The 19,030-nt window shown below is 41.3% G+C and overlaps 1 protein-coding gene across 6 annotated transcripts in view; it reads right to left on the bottom strand.

Moving 5' to 3' along the window:
• Nucleotides 1–19,030, bottom strand: part of PROM1 (prominin 1) — a 93,146-nt gene that overhangs the window by 7,619 nt on the left and 66,497 nt on the right. For 4 of the 6 annotated variants that reach the window (XM_084626857.1, XM_084626862.1, XM_084626859.1 and 1 more), the window contains 11 exons: nucleotides 16,431–16,583; nucleotides 14,996–15,119; nucleotides 14,422–14,525; nucleotides 13,878–13,962; nucleotides 11,775–11,921; nucleotides 11,396–11,467; nucleotides 4,439–4,531; nucleotides 3,406–3,423; nucleotides 2,942–2,995; nucleotides 223–303; nucleotides 55–123 (listed from right to left, as the gene is read on the bottom strand). In XM_084626857.1, coding sequence (XP_084482983.1) covers nucleotides 55–123; nucleotides 223–303; nucleotides 2,942–2,995; nucleotides 3,406–3,423; nucleotides 4,439–4,531; nucleotides 11,396–11,467; nucleotides 11,775–11,921; nucleotides 13,878–13,962; nucleotides 14,422–14,525; nucleotides 14,996–15,119; nucleotides 16,431–16,583 — 1,000 coding nt within the window. The remainder of the gene's footprint in view (nucleotides 1–54; nucleotides 124–222; nucleotides 304–2,941; nucleotides 2,996–3,405; nucleotides 3,424–4,438; nucleotides 4,532–11,395; nucleotides 11,468–11,774; nucleotides 11,922–13,877; nucleotides 13,963–14,421; nucleotides 14,526–14,995; nucleotides 15,120–16,430; nucleotides 16,584–19,030) is intronic. The other 2 variants (XM_084626858.1, XM_084626860.1) reach the window with 1 other exon arrangement.

Genomic DNA, 19,030 nt, shown 5'->3' with positions numbered 1-19,030 from the left:
ACACACTTTGTCGTATTTTACAGTAGTTCCCTCAATGTAGTAAATGCACCTTACCGACTCCTTGACCCACTCAACATATTGCTCGAAGTAGCCTATTATCATATCCATATACTTTTTGGTTTCCTAAAAAATAAAAATAAACAAACAACAAATCAATCCCTCACCTAAAGCCTCTACTGCACCATAAATTCATTAAACTAATTTACACATAAGAAAGTTTACCTGGATGATAACCAGTGACGCATCGTTGCTTATGAGAAGCTGAGCAGCATCAACAGCACTAATCACATTTTTTACTTTTATCTGAAAAAAGAATGTACGTAAAAGATAGCTAAAACCTTTCCAAAGTTGCTACGACAACACTGCTGGTATTGTATTTTTAGCCCTTTCTATAGGCAAACAAATATCATTGTCCTGATAACAGTAAAATCTGAGACAAATGGTGAGTGCAACAGTGGGTCCACAATGCAATATGTGAGTGAGTGCAATATGGTGAGTGCAACAGTGGGCCCACAATGTCCCGGCACCCCTCAGGCATAAGGATTCATTCTATACCAACATGGACCCCCCTCACCACTGTCAGAGGCTGGCACCTCTATAGTCAGGCAGCAGCCCTTCCTACACTCTCTTTCATACTTCTAGAACAGGTTACCCTTCTTTTCTTTTCTTCCCCTATGAGTAGGGATTCTCTCATCTCCTAGGCCATTCCATCACCACCTGGATCCCCACAATAGCAGCCCCACACTATATAGGTAAAGATAAGCAAAGTCTTGCCTCAGAAAATAAATTTCACATTCTCTATCATGGCAGAAGTACTCATGTGGAAGGCAAGCACATGGCCAAACTGTATCTCAGCTCTGGACTACAATGTAGACTGTAAATGTCCTTGAAACATTTTGGTCCCCCCTCCCTTTTTTTTTTAAACCAGACAGCTTTTCATTATAAAAAAATCCCGATAGCTCCCCAATACACACAAAGGATGATGTACTCAGAGCCTTACTCTGTATGTGAATTTAAGAAAAGCTTCTGTTCCTTCCCTACAACAACCTCACATTCTCACCAACCCCTCTTATCTGCCAATCTAGGACCAGGACATACAAGTTCTGAATGGATTTCCTGCAGCTGGTTTGCTGCCATGCATGGGTGTAAAAGTGGCGAGAAGAACTGAAGCAGATAAGGAGCAATCACAGTGACATAACTGCACTAGTGCTAATGAGGCTGGACTCTTGCTACAGGAGCTAAGACAGGCTGGTGGTAACAGAGAAAGCTGCTGCCAGAAGGACTCTCCACCCTGTTGCTGATTCTCATGAGACTAGCAGAGCATAAAGGCAGCTGCTCTCTTGGCTGTGCAAGCACTAGCTGCTATGGAGAAGGAAAGCAGGTGGGCTGTCGTAGGGAAGCCAGGTCAAGCTCAAGCTTCCTGCAGTTTGGCTGAGATTGCAAGAGTGAGTAAGGGGACAAGGTGGATGCAGTGTGCCAGAGGAAGAGACATCCAACGTTAACAAGACAGTGGATCTCATTTCATTAAGCACATGAGTGGGCTAAAAATTTTTTTTTTCTTTTTACATACGGACAGGTAAAGCAATCCTACATCAATGACTAAGAGTAAACGCAAGCTGCTGAGTAACATGAAAACCACAGCATGTAAAATTGTACTGAAATTATTTTACTAAGTCAGAATTAAAACTTTCCAATGGCCTGTTTAAAAAATAGCCATACAGTGTCTTGATTTGTGGCTGCTTCCTGGGCACTGTAACTACCTAGATTAGCAATAAAAATCAATGAAACTTTGCACATCAAGTGCTTTCAAGGGGAAATGTGAGAGATGGGGAAACCACGGCACCTAGAGCTCTGTAGAATAGAGCCCAGAGCTTGAGATTCCTTGGCTCAGACCTGCAAAAGGACTTGGACATTGCAACATAGAGCGTCACAATGCCTAACTGTTTAGGTGCCTAGAAAAAACAGAATTCACAGGAACAACACTGTGATACACAAAGCCTGAGTTAGACCCCTTGGCTTCCTACAAAATGCATGGGGAGCCACAGGTGCATTAGACTGTGATCCACAAACCAGTGCACTAGGCAGGGTATTACTGAAGCTAGCCCAGGGGAGGTGCCCGCCAGACGGGTGAGTGTTATGCCCAGTGCCTATCTCTGCTGGCAATCCAGGAACTGGGGAGAAGATAGGTGTTTTGTCTGCCTAAGTTGCATGTGGAGCCCAAAACAAAACTCCTCCTTTACTGCTCCAATTAATATTTAATTCTTCAATTGTTTAATGAGAGACTGAGGAAGCGCCACCATCACAATAGCCTAGTGGCTAGGGCACTCACCTGAGAAGTGGCAGATCCCAGTTCAAATCCCTTCTCCCCTTCAGGAAGAAGGGGAAACTTGAACTGGGGGGGTGTCTCCCATATCCCAGGTGAGTTCCCTAACTACTGGGTTAAATGTTCTGAGGGAGGTCCTCCTCCTTTCCCTTCCCCCCCACTGTTTTGTGTGAACTCACCAGAAGGGTCTCAGAGGTCACCTACCAGACGGGGCCTCACACATGACATAGGCAGCGTAATGCCTGTTTTTCTGGGCTTGTGAACTGCGCTGAGGCTTAAGTGGGAGACAGGTGTCCGGACATTGACAGTGAGGCTGCACTGCACATGCCCAGAGGTAAAAATTTGGGAGCCATGTGAGTTTAGGTACCTACAGGATTGGGTGTCAGCCAAGCAGGAGTTTTATGGGTCATAGTGGTACCTAAAAATGGGACTTAGCTGCTTAAGTACCTTTGTGGATTCCATCCCTGGTCCCTAGCTCTAAGTATGACACTCTCTTCCTGCCCCCGAAAAGTTAGTAAAATTAAAATATTGCAAATGTTATGTCCTGTATGCTTGTGGTAGGGTAGATTTAAAGTAAAAAAATATCACATGTTCTTTTTGCCAGAAAGACTGACCTACCATAAATTCAGATGATGTCCTCTGCAGTAATCTAATGCTCTGATTTAAAGTGCTCTGTTAAAAAAAAAAAAAGAAAAAAAAAAGATTTTATACGAGTAAGAATCCTCTTGCTTTAATACAATGTATGTCTATAAGAACAAATCACCTAGATAATCAGAACCAATAATATATTTCAAAACACATTAATATTAATGAATGCAATCTAGTTGCGTTAGCTAAGAACTGATTGCCTACTAATGGAACTAGCAGCCAGCGTGTGTAATAGAGACTCTTGAAAGGAAACAATTTTTCTTAAAGCACAGAGCAGGTATACTTTGCGTGCTAGAAGACTTCAAATATAACTGAAGTTCGCAGCAATAAAGGCTGGATATTATTTATTTGGCAGGTGAAGGAGAATTAGTTAAAATTAAAGCTCATTGGGCACAGTATATCATTTTGCAGTTTTGGAAAGGAAAATCACTTACCCTAGCTTTTACATATTTCTTGACAGTCAGTTTGGAAAAAGAAAAAAGATGAGAATAATTAAGAGTTAATTAGAAGAGAAACGGTGAAAGATCAGCAGAATGAAACAGAGGACCTAATACTTCTCTATAAGAGGAACATAGGGACAAATACATTTCTGTACAGAACTATAAGTATGAACTGCTAAATTAAGGCCCAATCCTCTGAGGTACTGAAAGCCCCTTGGAAGATGATGAGCTCCCCGATTCCCAGTGATTTCAGACAGTTCCTCACACTTTCCAGGAGATGTTCACCACCTAACAGAACTGGGTCCTCAGACACTAAAGTAGTATAAGCTGAAAAATTTAAGCAGAATATACAGAGAAAAACTGACATCTGGCGGAGTTGTGATTTCAGCTTGCTCTTCTTAAAAAAAAAAAAAAAAATGTGCCTGGCAAAACCTGTTAGAAGAAACATTTCCATATCCTTTGAGAGATCAAGGAAGATTTTTCTTTGGCTGTAAACATTACCCTGTAGGATTTCCACCATTACCAAACCCAGAAAGTAAAACAAAACCATTAAACAAATGTGAAAATTATAACTGTTTTCTTTGCCCAACATGAGTGCAGTGCAAAAATGGAAAATAAATTATGCAAAGTTAGAACTTGTGGAAGTTTTTTTTCTCCCTGTCCTACTGTATTTCTATAAAATTGTACATGTAGAAGTGGAAAACAAAGGGGCAAAGAAAAGTTTGGTTTTCACAATATTATGCAATACTAACAAAGATCATGAAATTGGTTTGTTAAAAATGTATCTGACTACCCTTTTAATTACATAAAATGTATATAAAACCTGTATTTAGATATTTATATGCAGATGTGCACATTTTGGAAACATACCCCTCATAAAACTAAACCCAATATGGAATTTGCACAAAAGAAAAAAATGTCCTTAGCTGCACTGTAATTTGCAGATTTTCTAATGGGTAGTTTTGAAATGTATATCTATATTTTTAATGTAACTATATGTTCATAGTACAACACTTAAATATTTTACCATCGCTTGCTCCAGTGGAACAACTTGCTGGTTATGAATCATTCGAATACTGTTTGCATGTCCTTTTAATGCATTTTCCAGTGCTCCTTTGGGCTGCAAATATAAACATAATAATCCAGTTTGCTGAACTGTAGCTTTTTGTTTTTGTTTTTTTAAAAAAGTGGTATTTTTCAAAAGCATCAAGAATCTTTGCGACACATTTCCTTGTTTTGCTTGAATCAATAACATATACATTCTGGTCATATTTTGCAAAGCAAACTGAAATAAGCAATAGGATATGGCAGTAGATATGCTACAACATCATCAAAATAGTAGAAATCTCAGTATTTGAAACAAAATATGCAATTCTAATATAGTCAGAGAAATGTTAAAATACCTGTACAAATTCAATAGAATGAATTTTCACATAGTGCACCGAGTTAACCATTTTCTTCTCAATATAAACCACAGCATAACCTCACTCTTTTTTGCTCTAATGTCTGAGAGGCTCATTAAGAATGACTCATCTTATTAAAAAACAAAAGAAACAAAAAAACGAACAGGAGCACTTGAGGCACCTTAGAGGCCAACAAATTTATTAGAGCATAAGCTTTCGTGGGCTACAGCCCACTTCATCGGATGCATAGAATGGAAAATATAGTAAGAAGAAATATATATACATACAGATAAGTTGGAAGTTGCCATACAAACTGTGAGAGGCTAATTAGTTAAGATGAGCTATTAGTTAAGATATGCCATCATGTGCCAGAGGGGCATTGCTGGCACATATCACATTGGTAGATGTGCAGGTGAATGAGCCCCTGATGGCATGGCTAATGTGATTAGGTCCTATGATGGGGTCACTTGAATAAATATGTGGACAGAGATGGCATCGGGCTTTGTTGCAAGGATAGGTTCCTGGGTTAGTGTTTTTGTTGTGTGGAGTGTGGTTGCTGGAGAGCATTTGTTTCAGGTTCGGGGGCTGTCTGTAAATGATGACTGGTCTGTCTCCCAAGATCTTTGAGAGTGAGGGATCATTTTTCAGGATAGTTTGTAAATCTTTGATGATGCGGTGGAGAGGTTTTAGCTGGGGGCTGAAGGTGACAGCTAGTGCCATTCTATTATTATCTTTGTTGGGACTGTCCTGTAGTAGGTGACTGCTGGGTACTCTTCTGGCTCTGTCAATCTGTTTTTTCACTTCAGCAGGTGGGTATTGTAGTTTTAAGAATGCTTGGTAGAGATCTTGTAGGTGTTTGTGTCTGTCTGAGGGGTTGGAGCAAATGCGGTTGTACCTTAGAGCTTGGCTGTAGACACCTGCACATCTACCAATGTGATATATGCCATCATGTGCCAGCAATGCCACTCTGCCATGTACATTGGCCAAACCAGACAGTCTCTAAGCAAAAGAATAAATGGTCACAAATCTGACATCAGGAATCATAACATTCAAAAACTGGTAGGAGAACACTTCAACCTTTCTGGCCACTCAGTAAAATATTTAAGGGTGGCAATTTTGCAACAGAAAAAGCTTCAAAAACAGACTCCAGTGAGAAACTGCTGAGCTTGAATTAATATGCAAACTAGATACCATTAACTTGGATTTGAATAGAGACTGGGAGTGGCTGGGTCATTATTCATATTGAATTTATTTCCCTAAAGTTAAGTATCCTCACACCTTCTTGTTAACTGTGTAAACGGGCCATCTTGATCATCACTACAAGTTTTTTTTCTCCTGCTGATAATAGCTCATCTTAACTAATTAGCCTCTCACACAGTTTGTGTGGCAACTTCCAACTTATCTGTATGTATATATATTTTTTCTTATTATATGTTCCATTCTATGCATCCGATGAAGTGGGCTGTAGCCCACGAAAGCTTATGCTCCAATAAATGTGTTAGTCTCTAAGGTGCCACAAGAACTCTTGTTCTTTTTGCAGATACAGACTAACACGGCTGCTACTCTGAAACCTGTCATCTCATTAAGGGAATGCTCCAGTTATTAGGTCTCTCAAAGTGCAATGGCGCCCTCCACTGGGATTATAATTTTCCTTTATAGATTAAACTAAAACATCTACATGTAGGATTGGTACAGATTTAGGGACATCTAGTCTTTTGAACTATTTACAATTTTGAATATAGCCAATTGATCTGAGGTATTTCCATTCAGAAATACTATAATCTTTGAGTGATTCTGACTTGGGGAAGGAACATTTGCGCCTATGCTTTTTCCTGTTTAGTGAAAATCAGAGGCTTTGCAGTCAATTTCTAGACACTGAAAAAAAAAAAAAAGGTATGTCTACACTGCGATGAAAGACCTGCAACACAGTTACAGCTGGCTCAGGTCAGCTTGCTGGGGCTGCAGTGCTATAAAATTGCAGTGTAGACATTTGGGCTCAGGCTGGAACGCAGACTCTGAGATGATCTGAGAGAGATGGCGTAGGATTGCGGTTCACTTAACACATGGGTGTAACAACTATTAAGGCAAAACACTCAGCAAGTAGCGATCAATTACTTACTTCACCCGCCTTTTGTGACACAAACTTATTTATAACTTCTTGTTATCTTTCCTTATACATCAAGTATTAGCTTCTCATTTTCATGAGAACTCTCCTACCCTGTCAGTACAGGTTTAGTTTTAGTTCAAACCAGTCTTTTCTAGCTTTTTAGTTACTTTATCTTTTCTTGTTCTCAAAAACATGATTACTCTGCAATTTCTTACACATACACAGTTCTTCTTACACTTATGCTGTTAAATGTTATCAGAACAGACTCTTAAAATCCACAGCAGGCTTCTGTCAGGCCTAAACATGCCCCTTTGCTCCCAAAGTTCCCCACTGTGAAGCTGTAGAATCCTTTCTAAGGCTTAATTGAAGCCTATATTTAATATACATCTCTTCTCATTCCCAACTGCCTAACCAAGATCATTAACCTTCCAAATCAACGCAATTAGCACAACTACTAGTATGGCCTGCACACTTACAAAGCCCATTGATATCATGCATACCCACAGATGTTCCCCAATAGTGTATACTAACTCCCACCATGGGGCATTTCCAAGTGCATCTACGTCACTTTGAATATTTACACTCTCCTATCTTAGAGTCAACAAATGTTCTGGATGTTTAAGGTCTGCACATTTAAATGTGGTATGACTCAGCTTAACTGTATCACGGAGTCTAGGGCAGCACGAATTAGAGGGGCATTAGCTGATACACTGTGGATCTCATTCTGGGGAACTGGAAAAGTTACCTTGCCCCTATTCAGGTAGCTTTTCTTGGAACTAAAGCAGAATATTGGCCACTCGTGGTATCACATGGGTCTCAGAACCCAGGATACAGCCCAGGCCAGAACATCTCCATTGCAATTTGATAGCCCTACAGCCTGAGCCCAGAGGAGATTTGGTGCTAGGGGTTTTTTTTTTAATCACAGAGTAAACATATGAATACTACATCAACTAGTTCATCCAGTAAGTCACCCTTTCTGTTCCACCCAAATCTCAATCCTTTGACAAAAATGAGGACACGACAACAAGATCTCACTTTCCTCTCTCATGCTGGACGAATAAGCCTGAGAATATTTTTTTAACCTTAGCCTGTTTTTCTCCTTTCTCACTGCAGAGAGCAGAACAAGTGGTGTTTAAAAAAAAAAAAAAAAAAAGTTTCTCAGCGGGACAAGTGGGAAAAGAGACAGGGGCCTGATCTTTCCAGGCAGGCTGGTAGAACTGGAGTCCCTGCCAATGAGCAGCAGCCACTTCTTGTACAAGGAGGTGATTCACGTTCATCTAAAGCTTTGTCCACACCACCAAGAACCATGGCTGAAAATGGGTGTCAGCAATATGTGCAGCAGAACCAGTACCAAACATGAGCAATGAGTAAGCATAGATAAGAAACCTATGTTGCGCACCAGTTCAGCTGCATCCATTGCTGAGACCTATTGGCAGCAGATCTTTTTTAGAATATAGACATGGCCCCAGAATCTGTGCTACTTAGGGACTTAGGAAGGAAAAGCAACAGTCAATCAATTCCTGAAGGGGCTGGAGAACTCCAGGTACTCAGACAGTAGGAATAACAGAAGCCAGAGCCATCAACAGCCCTAGAGCTCAACTGTCCTGGGGGAGACACTCCAGGATCCTAGGTGGGACAGCTAACTGTGGACACACTATGGGGCAGGGACAGCTCAGTGGTTTGAGCACTGGCCTGCTAAACCCAGTTGTGAGTTCAATCCTTGAGGTGGCCATTTAGGGATCTGGGGCAAAAATTGGGGACTGGTCCTGCTTTGAGCAGATGATCTCCTGAGTGCCCTTCCAACCCTGATATTCTATGAGAGTGAATCCGCAGGCCTGTTAAAAGAAACAACCCAACCATTCAGGGGGAAGTGATATAGGGAGGCAAAAACAGAAGACTGTGCAGATGCCAAATAGCCATGCTGCTAGAGCAGATGGTGAAGGAGTGGGAGTTAGAACCTGCCACATACACCACATCCTCATCGTTCCTGTTGACCATGAAATGTTCAGCCTCACGTGGCACTAAGGGCCAATAAGCAGTCAGAAAACATTCTGCATCCTCAAGTGTGGCAGATTAATGTGCAGACCTGCTGTTGGCACAAGAGTTTAGCAAATGTAGTTTAGTTGAGCTCCTGAACTATAGTTGCCCGGATAAGTTAAGTCCCCATTTATAAAATCTCCCACAAACAAAACTATGTTGCCATCCTCCAAACTTCACCCTTCCCCCAAACATCCAGAGTTGCCCAAAATAGTGCAGGATCATAAACATTACATCCTTAGACGCTAGTGTCAATTTCAAAGCAATCTAGCTTCCCTGCATAGATTCTAACATGTTATGCTGTCCCATCAATGATCTCATCCATTACACTAATCAGCATCACCAGGGAATGTAAAATACACACAGAGGAAAAACTTTCACAATGACAAGTAATGCATTTAACGACCGTATACTTTACATTACATTCTTTGACTTGATCTTTTCTCTGCTTTTTTTTTTTTAAACCATCCACTAAAAAAATAAAGATAGCGTCACAGAACATCTTATATTTTATGGATGGATGTAGAATCTACCATTAAAGAACCCCTATCATGAGCAATTCCAGGGAAAAGTGTGTGTTTGAAGGCTCTGACTTAGGGACTTGGGAGTGTGTTCGACGTGTCCCACTTTAGCTCACAGAAAATTCCCTCTTTAGTCATTCTGTTTGAATGCAATTCTTTAGTTGTTAAATGGATAATGAATGCATTGTCATAGCCTTCATGAAGATAAATACAGTAGCCTTGTGCTTATGGACACTACAAACAGAAGAGATAATATGTATTTTAGTTGCTTCTATGCAACATCCTCTGGGGGCAGCCATTCATCTCCTAAATTTTGCATAAAAAGGGTTCAGTTAAGGCAACATCATTTTAAAGAGGAAGCGAATAAAGGAACAATGAGAGCTAGAGTCACTGAAAAGTCAACGGAAATCTCAGAGCACAAAGAATCACATTACTGTCATGTAATCAGAGTTGTAAATTAAACCTAGTGTGAAGCCATTTCCATGAACCCTTAAACTCTGTCCACTTTCTTGTTCTAACTTGCCATCACCAAAATACAAAACAAATCCTAACAGTTACCAGGGATGGATGAAGGCAGTATAGACCTATCTTTAAGACATCTAAAGTCACGCGATGACAGAAGAATCTCTGCTTTCATTACAAAGGTCTCTTGCTCTCATGATTACAAAGAAAAGCTGAAAACAAACAGTGTAACCAAACCACTGATATATGCCAGAGTGTGCAAACAGCCTGAATCAACAGCTACGAAAGATTTGACCTGCATTATGCATCTTAATAGGGTGTTAACTCCAAAACCCCAGCGCTGAGGGTTCCCGTCCCCCTCAGTCAACACCATCTAAACAGATAACATGTAGTAAGAAGAGAAGAGGGCAGCAGGCCTGGCCCATGTACCCAACAAGCTGGAGTAAGTATTTGGAGCGCTGTGTTGCTACTCCTGTCTCTCTCAGGGAAGAAGGAGCTCCTGTTACCACCCCGGGATGCGGAGGGGGGTCCCATGCCACTGCCTCTTTGAAAGGAGGAGAACCCCCTGTCACTGTACAGGGGCATACATATGGTAGGTCCATGGTCCGTAGGACACCTGATAGCCTTGCTTTGCCTTCACTGTTATGCTTGCTGGCTACTATATTTTCATATTTTTTTTAAAAAGAATCTATGTATGGAAATATAAAACCAAATGTGCAATATTAGCCTACAAAGCTGTGCCAGTTCTTCCCCGGATTAATTTGCTTGTATGCTGTATCCACACCTCCTACCCTTTGTCTGTTTGTAACTTTCAACTGTAAGCTCTTCAGGGCAGGTACCATCTCTTTTGTGTGTTTGTACAGTGCCTAGCACAATGAAGCCTCAGTCTCAGCTAGGGCCTTTAGGAGCTAACATTTATATAAATATTTACTAAAAACCAACATCCACTGCATAATAACTGGACAATGTATTCAAATGACCTTTCCCCACCATGATTTGGGTCAGTTTTCTCGTTAAGTTGTGATCATAAAATATAAGCAGTGCTTATCTGAAATACCGTAATGGAGTTTGCAGGACTTGCCAATTTCTTTTAAAAAAGCAGTAATAAATACTAAATACAATAAATGAAAACCAAGACAATAGATGCAGAAGTTATGTGTGTGGGGTATACAGAAAAGGGGTAACATGAAACATATTACATGAGAATTACATATATACCTCCACATACCACATTGCAGGGTGAGTGCATGTGTGTGTGAGAGGAGCAATGACTTTCTTCACATACGAAATCCAGACTGGTGGATATTTACTGTGACAAAATGCTGAGTAAACTACAAACTACAAAGTGTATGGAAATTACTGCAACATGCCCTAGAATGCCAGAAAAGAGAACAACGTATAGCAGTGAACAGCCATCAGGTCTATATTCTTTGCACTGTTCAAATAAAACTCACCAACTGATCCGCTCTTGCTTCCAAGTCATTAGCAAATGATAAAAGATCCACTTTGGTAACACTTTTATTGATCTAAACAAGATACAAGCAACATTTTAATTCTCATTACTACTGCATTTACATTTACTTTAAAATTATGGCACTGCTAATACATAAACGTAGCCCTTTCCCTAAATGTTAAGTTATTTATGGACCTAATCCTAAAAAGCATTCTTGTTCAAGTGTTTTTGTCCAACTTATTGTGTCCTTAAAAGACAACACACACACACACATATGGAACCAGCCTTTAACCCGTTTTGCTTGTTAAGACAAATATATACTGTTATATTTTCTTCCAGATGTACATGACCTCCCAGATTTGAGGTTACCATTATCTTACCTCTGTCAAATATGCTGCAAAGTTTATTCCGTCTATTCCTGAAGAACTGAAATCCAAAAGGTTCCGCTTTCCGATTTCATCCAGCAAAACTATATTGCTAAGATTTACATTAATATGTTCAATTTTCAGTGATACATCTTCTGTATACTGGGATGGGCGGGGAAAAAAAGACAAGAAGCAGTTCTCACTGAGTCCATATTCTTCCTGTGATAAGGCACTCCCCACTTGAAATCATTTGCTCCTGTTGACTTATCACTGATGTCACTTAAAGCACATAGAAATTCAGTGATCAAATTCTGCTCCCAATTATACCAGTGGAAGTCCAATTAATATGGACATATAGTAGGTCTGATTCTTCCTTTCCCTGCAGCATGCCCATACTCTCACCTTGCAATATCCTAACCCGTCTCTGCATCCTTTCAGCTCCTTTACAGATTACTCTATTTCCATGACCTATTTCAATGCTTCCTTCAGGAGGGTACAATTTCCATACAGAACAGACACTGGGATAAAATGCAGGAAATGTGTTTCTTCAGACAAAGCAGTTTAAAATGGCCAGGCTATGCCACAGGCTGTATGGTAGATCTAGAGAATATAGGACTCTAGCATTTTATCATCAGCCTTGACAGAAATTCTATACCATAATTGGGTAAAGTGGTCACCGATTGATCAGAAAAGATCCTCTAACAATTTATCAAGATAACAGAAAGACCCCAGCCTACTATGTAATAGAAGACAAGTATTGCACCGATTTGTGCCGTCCAGCAAACAGGGCGTTGGACTGGGATGCAGGAGATCAGAGTTCTATTCCAAGTTTGCCACTGGATTCCTGAGAGACCTTGGGCAAGTCATTTAATGTCTTTGTGCCTTCATTTCTCCTCCGTCCTCTGTTTTGTCTATTCTTTGTATACTCTTTGGGGCAGGGACAGTCTCTTGCTATGCGTAGGCTCAATGCCTATTATAATGGGGCACTAATCTTAGTTGAGGCCTGTAGAAGCTACTGCAGTACAAATTAGTACAGCTGATTATTATATCCATTTAACCTTGGCCAATTCTAGAAACCAAGCTGGGAGAAATAATTTTTTCCTCTCTCAAATAATACAAGTTTTGACATGGGTTGTGGGGAGCATATAGGACAGCAATTCATTTCTTTGGCCAACTTTAATTCTGTTTCCTGCCAAACTGAACATGTCAGTATAGGGGCTTGAAATATGAAGAGTGAGACTATATGTTGTCTGCAACTAATAAGAAGTCTCAGCATCTCCTAGAGAATGCTAGACTTTGAGGTCTTCATGTATGTAAAATAAAAAATAGCGTCAGAGCTTAAGAACAGAAGGGACTACCAGATCTATCTAATCTGACCTCTGGTATATCACAAGCCATGAACACCTCCCGTGCTATATTCCACCTCCAACAATGTTATTACTTATAAATAAGGCTATGATTTAGTCGCTGAGTTCACGGAATCTGTGATTTCCAAAGACCTCTGTGACTTCAGCCGTGGCTATAAGCTTCCTGCGGCTGCCGGTGGCGGGGGGACCTCCTGCAGCTCCCTGCGGCCACCACCACTGGTCGCAGGGGGATTTCCGTGGCTCCCCGTGGTATGGCTGGCATGGGGACCCCACTGCTGTGGGTGGAGGGGGAGGGGCCCATGGAACTCCCAGCCAACCAGCGTCTGTCCAGCCACTTCCCATTTTATCATGGATAGTTTTAGTCAAAGTCAGGGACCAGTCGCTGGCTTCCGTGAATTTTTCTTTATTGACTGTGACCGGTCCGTGACTTTTACTATAAATATCTGTGACAAAAATCTTAGCCTTACTTATAAATAAGTAAGTAAGTAATCCCATGCATAGAGCTCTCCATGCCCATGAAGACCCTGAATGGAAGAATTCTACAAAGTTATTTACTAAAAATAAGACACTTTCTCCCAGCTTAACCAGGTTTGACTGTTAGAGAATATAGGAATGGACAACCCTTCCCCTCCCCCCCAAAACCACCTGTTTCTACTGTGTTCAAGAACACCTGAAAAGGTTAGCTAACAACTGCAATCTCCCTCCACACACTCCAACATTAGGATCACAATCACAAACTTCCTTTACTTACCATGCTAATGTTCAGAAACTCATTGATATTGAAGAGATTTTCTAGGTGAAGTGTAGTATAAATTCCTTTGTTTTCTTTACAGTCACTATGAAAATAAATGATGTATATATCAATTTGAAAAACAACTTTGGTGCTATTTTTTTAAAATGATTAACAATGCCAGCACATTTTAGGTTAGTCAATTTTTATAGCGTTCTAGCCATATCTTTTGGATGTCAGGCTATGGGAAGGACAGTATTTAACAATTTGCTTAAAGATTCTATGATGCTGTAAAATACACAAAACAGCTTTTCACAAGGACAGCTGCTTTTGTTCAATTGTATTATACTAAGGCTACCTATAATAACTGGTTTATATGTGGGTCACTCATTTTTGCTAGTGATTCACTAGGAAATTAGGGGGTCACCTTATACAGTAGATAGGCAATTTTTGGTGCTGGAAATCTAGAATACGGAAATTGCTGGCAATGAAGACACAAGGAATCACAAAAAGCAATGCATGGTAACAGCAGTAAATCCCGGCCAAGATTTTATATTTTTGGTACCTGTAAACTTTTTCAAAGGTCAAATTAATATCTGGATTTTTAAGCACGATGGCAGAAAGGTAGCTTCGCCAATGCTGATTCAGTAAGTATGGAGTATCCAAAACCTAGAACAAAGTGCACTGAAATTATTTATCATAATTCTACATTTCTAAATTCCTGCCTGAATTTGTGTATGAGAGCCTTCAACACACACGTGTGTCTCACCCTCAGAGATTATCATCTGCTGATGGAAAAAGAAGCAGACACACCAGACCCATTGATCTGTCAAGAGCAGAAAGTGCAAATTGTAGTTTCACATGTTATCATGGGCTGCTGAGCTTCCGGGAGATTTACCTCCAGAGGTAGGCAGACAGTATTTGCATTGCCATTCTCAGTTGCAGATTCAACCAAGAAGAGGATGAGCCTCTCCACCAGAGTGGACACTAATAGTCCCATATTATCATGACTGATGTGTGTCATTGAAAATGCCAAATCGGCACAAAAATTTACAAACATCTTAAAGACTTGTCGGTTTGGAATGTTTTTTTGTTTGGTTGGTTGTTTTGTTTAATATTTTGAATATGAACAACTTCACCTTGAACAAAGTCCTGTCTTCATAGGGTTCACAGACCAGCTTTTCTACATTTCCACCTGTAACAAAGGTGATGACCACTATGATCATCAGCACCCAGGAGAAAAGGAAACTGAATCCTACTCCACTGAAAAAAGGAAAACAAAAAAAACTAGTGAGAATTTAAGAACATTTAAGTGCATGCAGTAGCTAAGCCAAAATTCAGTAACTGTAGCAATCACCAAGAAGAGGCAAAGACTGTTCCCAGTAGCCCTGCATCAAACTAAGGCAGAGGTCCCTGAATTATGTGACATGTGGAGGAATGTTCGGCGGGGGGGGGGCGGAGGGTGTGCAGTGCAGCAGCTTGGGCTAGCCCTCCCGGGGGTGGGAAAGTCTCCACCCCCACCACTGCTCTGCTCCGCCCACCCTGACTCTGCTCCCAGACCCACCTCCACCCCCGTTATCGCTATCCATGTCCCCCACCCAGGAGGCCCGGGGGGAGGAGTGCGCAACCCTCAAGTTTGGGGAACACTGAATTGTTTATATGGACATTTAGTTTGTGGCAAGCTGGGGTATAAATCTACATCACACTAGCCTGCCATGCACTACATGGCTGCGTGGACTCTGCTGCGTGCAGAGTGGACTTAATTTACCCCACTTTGAAATGGGAGTAGAATAAAGCACACTAGGGATCAGAGTCTGAGACACAAGCAGGCTCGCTCCTTTCTTAGGTTGGAAGTGGAGCATATTGCCTCTGTCAAGAGTGAGAGCATTGCCTTTTTTAATTTTTTTTTTTAAATGAAGCCTTTAGTCTTCAAAAGTGGTTGTGCAAGTTCCAGCCCTCCTCAGCAAGAAGGATGGATTAAACCCAATGCTAGGATCCCTAAGGATCATTATCGCCCACAGAAAAAAGCCCTCAGCAATCAGACAGAAATAGGCCATATTCCCCTATTCTTCTGATGCAGCCGATAGAATCTCTTTCTTTTGGAGCCCAAACCATGTTTAAAAATATGTTCCATACATATTATTTTTAGAGGAAAACTACAGATTCCCTTTATAGTCTAAATAATTAGACATATGTCCCAATTTTGCAATTCCCAAGTTGGTTTAAATGGATGTTTGTTAGCCAAAATGCTCTCACTATAATAGATTCACATGGCTTATCTTCTCACATGATCCTCTAGTAAATCCTCTAGTAAATGTATATCAATGCCAGCCTAACATCTTTTGACGCATCCCAAGGCTAGAACTTGCTTCCACTGACGCACTTAGTTTCCAAACATTTAATCTGTATTTTCCTCTTAAAAATCTATCACCCCCGCCCTCAGTTGGCCAGCGTATATATTTACCCAGGTAATAAAGCCACTGCACTTCAAAATATACTTTCCACAATACAGTACATAACTGCAAGAGATGTTTGTGTAATATTTAACTTATATTTTTAAAAATATAAACTCACGCCATAAGGAAATTGCCACCAGTGTTTGAGATACAGCCTCTGGTTGTTGGAGAAGCATGTTTATCATAACCGCAAGTTCCACATAATAGTCCAAGACAGTAAAAGACCAGGATCAGAATCACCATGCAGCAGAGAATTAGACAACCCAACCATCTAATGAATCAATATAGACAGTTACAGGATTAATATGTATGACACACCAGAGACCAAAAAATCAATCATGCATATTAAAGAAGAAATATCAAAGAGATTATAGGGTAAAAATATTATGCAGGGTGACTAATAATTCAGAAGAGACCCATCTCAAATGGGTTATAAACGGAGCAGTGCAAAAATCAAATAAAAATCTGTGAGTGTGGATGTGTTATAGAATTTCCAATTGCTCTTGTAAAGTTTACTTGTCTGAAAATACACAAATATTACTTCATATCTGAATGTTGCAGAACAATTCTGTTTAGATTGGTGGGGTTAAAACCTATGGTAAAGGTGCACAATTTGGCACTTTGCAATGTATTGCTGCAATTACAAAAGCACACAGTTAAATGGCATATAATCAGGGAAATGCAAGATTAACCTTAATTCCTACCAAAGTATTCTTTCCTTCTTACTCATGACAACAAAGTAACTCTGCTCAATCTACCTACATATGTAGAATTTATCCAACACTACTCAACTCCAACACCTTCCATGCCTCTCTCCATCCTTCCTTTCATTTATTCTGATTTCTCTCCCTCCCATCTCTCCTTCTTTCTCACTCTTGCCCTACAAGACATTTGATGCACAAAACAAAATATGCCACCCCCAAATAAATACAAAAAAAAAATTCACAGCTAACCAAAAAGAAAACTGTGGAACTAACGTGATATTTGCAAACCATCATGCTGCTTGTATGTTACATCCCTTATCCCCACCCTTTGATTGTCTTAACAGACTAAGTTCTTTAGTGCAGAAACTGTCTTAGGGTATGTCTACACTACGAAATTAGGTCAATCCTATAGAAGTCGATTTTTAGAAATCAATTTTATACAGTCGATTGTGTATGTCCCCACTAAGTGCATTAAGTCGGCAGACTGTGTCCTCAATACTGTGGCTAGCATCGACTTACAGAGCGGTGCACTGTGGGTAGCTTCCCACAGTTCCTGCAGTCTCCGCTGCCCATTTGAATTCTGGGTTAAGTTCCCAATGCCTGACGGGCAAAAACAGTGTCGAGGGTGGTTTTGGGTACATGTCATCAGTTGCCCCTCCCTCTCTCCATGAAAGCAATGGCAGACAATCATTTCGCCCCTTTTTTCCTGGGTTACCCATGCAAACGCCATACCACGGCAACCATGGAGCCTGCTCAGCTCATTGCTGCCGTTGTGAGCATTGTAAACACCTCACGCATTATCCTGGAGTACGCGCAGAACTCAGCTAAGAGATGCCAGCACGAGGACGATTGTGATGAGGACATGGACACAGATGTTCCTGAAACCACTGTGGCAACTGGGACACCATGGGGGCAGTGGGGCTGTGGTAATTGGGACATCATCGCGGCAGTGGGGCTGGTTGATACAGTGGTACACAGATTCTGGGCCCGGCAAACAAGCACTGACTGGTGGGACCACATAATGTTGCGGGTATGGGATGATTCACAGTGGCTGCCAAACTTTCGCATGCATAAGGCCACTTTCTTGAACTTTGTGAGTTGCTTTCCCCCGCCCTGAAGTGCAGGAATACCAAGATGAGAGCTTCCCTGACAGTCGAAAAGTGAGTGGCAATAGCCCTGTGGAAGCTTGCAATGCCTGACTGCTACCGGTCAGTCAGGAATCAATTTGGAGTGGGCAAGTCTACTGTGGGGACTGCCGTGATCCAAGTAGCCAATGCAATCACTGACATTCTGCTATCAAGGGTAGTGACTCTGGGAAACGTGCAGGTCATAGTGGATGGCTTTGCTGCAATGGGGTTCCCTAACTGTGGTGGGGCGATAGACGGAACACATACCCCTATCTTGGCACCGGACCACCTTGCCAATCAGTATATAAACCGCAAGGGGTACTTCTCAATGGTGATGCAAGCACTGGTAGATCACAAGGGACGTTTCACCGACATCAACGTGGGATGGCAGGGAAAGGTGCATGACACTCGCATCTTTAGGAACTCAGGGCTGTTCAAGCAGTTGCAAGAAGGGACTTACTTCCCAGACCAGAAAATTACCGTTGGGGATGTTGAAATGACAATAGTTATCCTTGGGGACCCAGCCCACCCCTTACTCCCATGGCTCATGAAACACAGGCAGCCTGGACAGTAGTAAGGAGCAGTTCAATTATAGGCTGAGCAAGTGCAGAAAGGTGGTAGAATGTGCCTTTGGATGTTTAAAAGTGCGCTGGTGCTGTTTGCTGACTAGGTTAGATCTCAGCGCAACCAACATTCCCATTGTTATTGCTGCTTGCTCCATAATATCTGTGAGAGTAAGGGGGAGACATTTATGGCGGGGTGGGAGGTTGAGGCAAATCGCCTGGCAGCCGATTTTGAGCAGCCAGACACCAGGGCGATTGGAAGAGCACAGCTAGGTGTGCTGCACATCAGAGAGACTTTGAAAACCAGTTTCATGACTGGCCAGG

Source organism: Lepidochelys olivacea (genome assembly GCF_965140295.1).
Source record: "Lepidochelys olivacea isolate rLepOli2 genome assembly, chromosome: 4".
Taxonomy (NCBI): Eukaryota; Metazoa; Chordata; order Testudines; family Cheloniidae; genus Lepidochelys; species Lepidochelys olivacea.
Note: the sequence above shows the minus strand (reverse complement) of the source record. Positions and strands in the feature narration are given on the sequence as shown.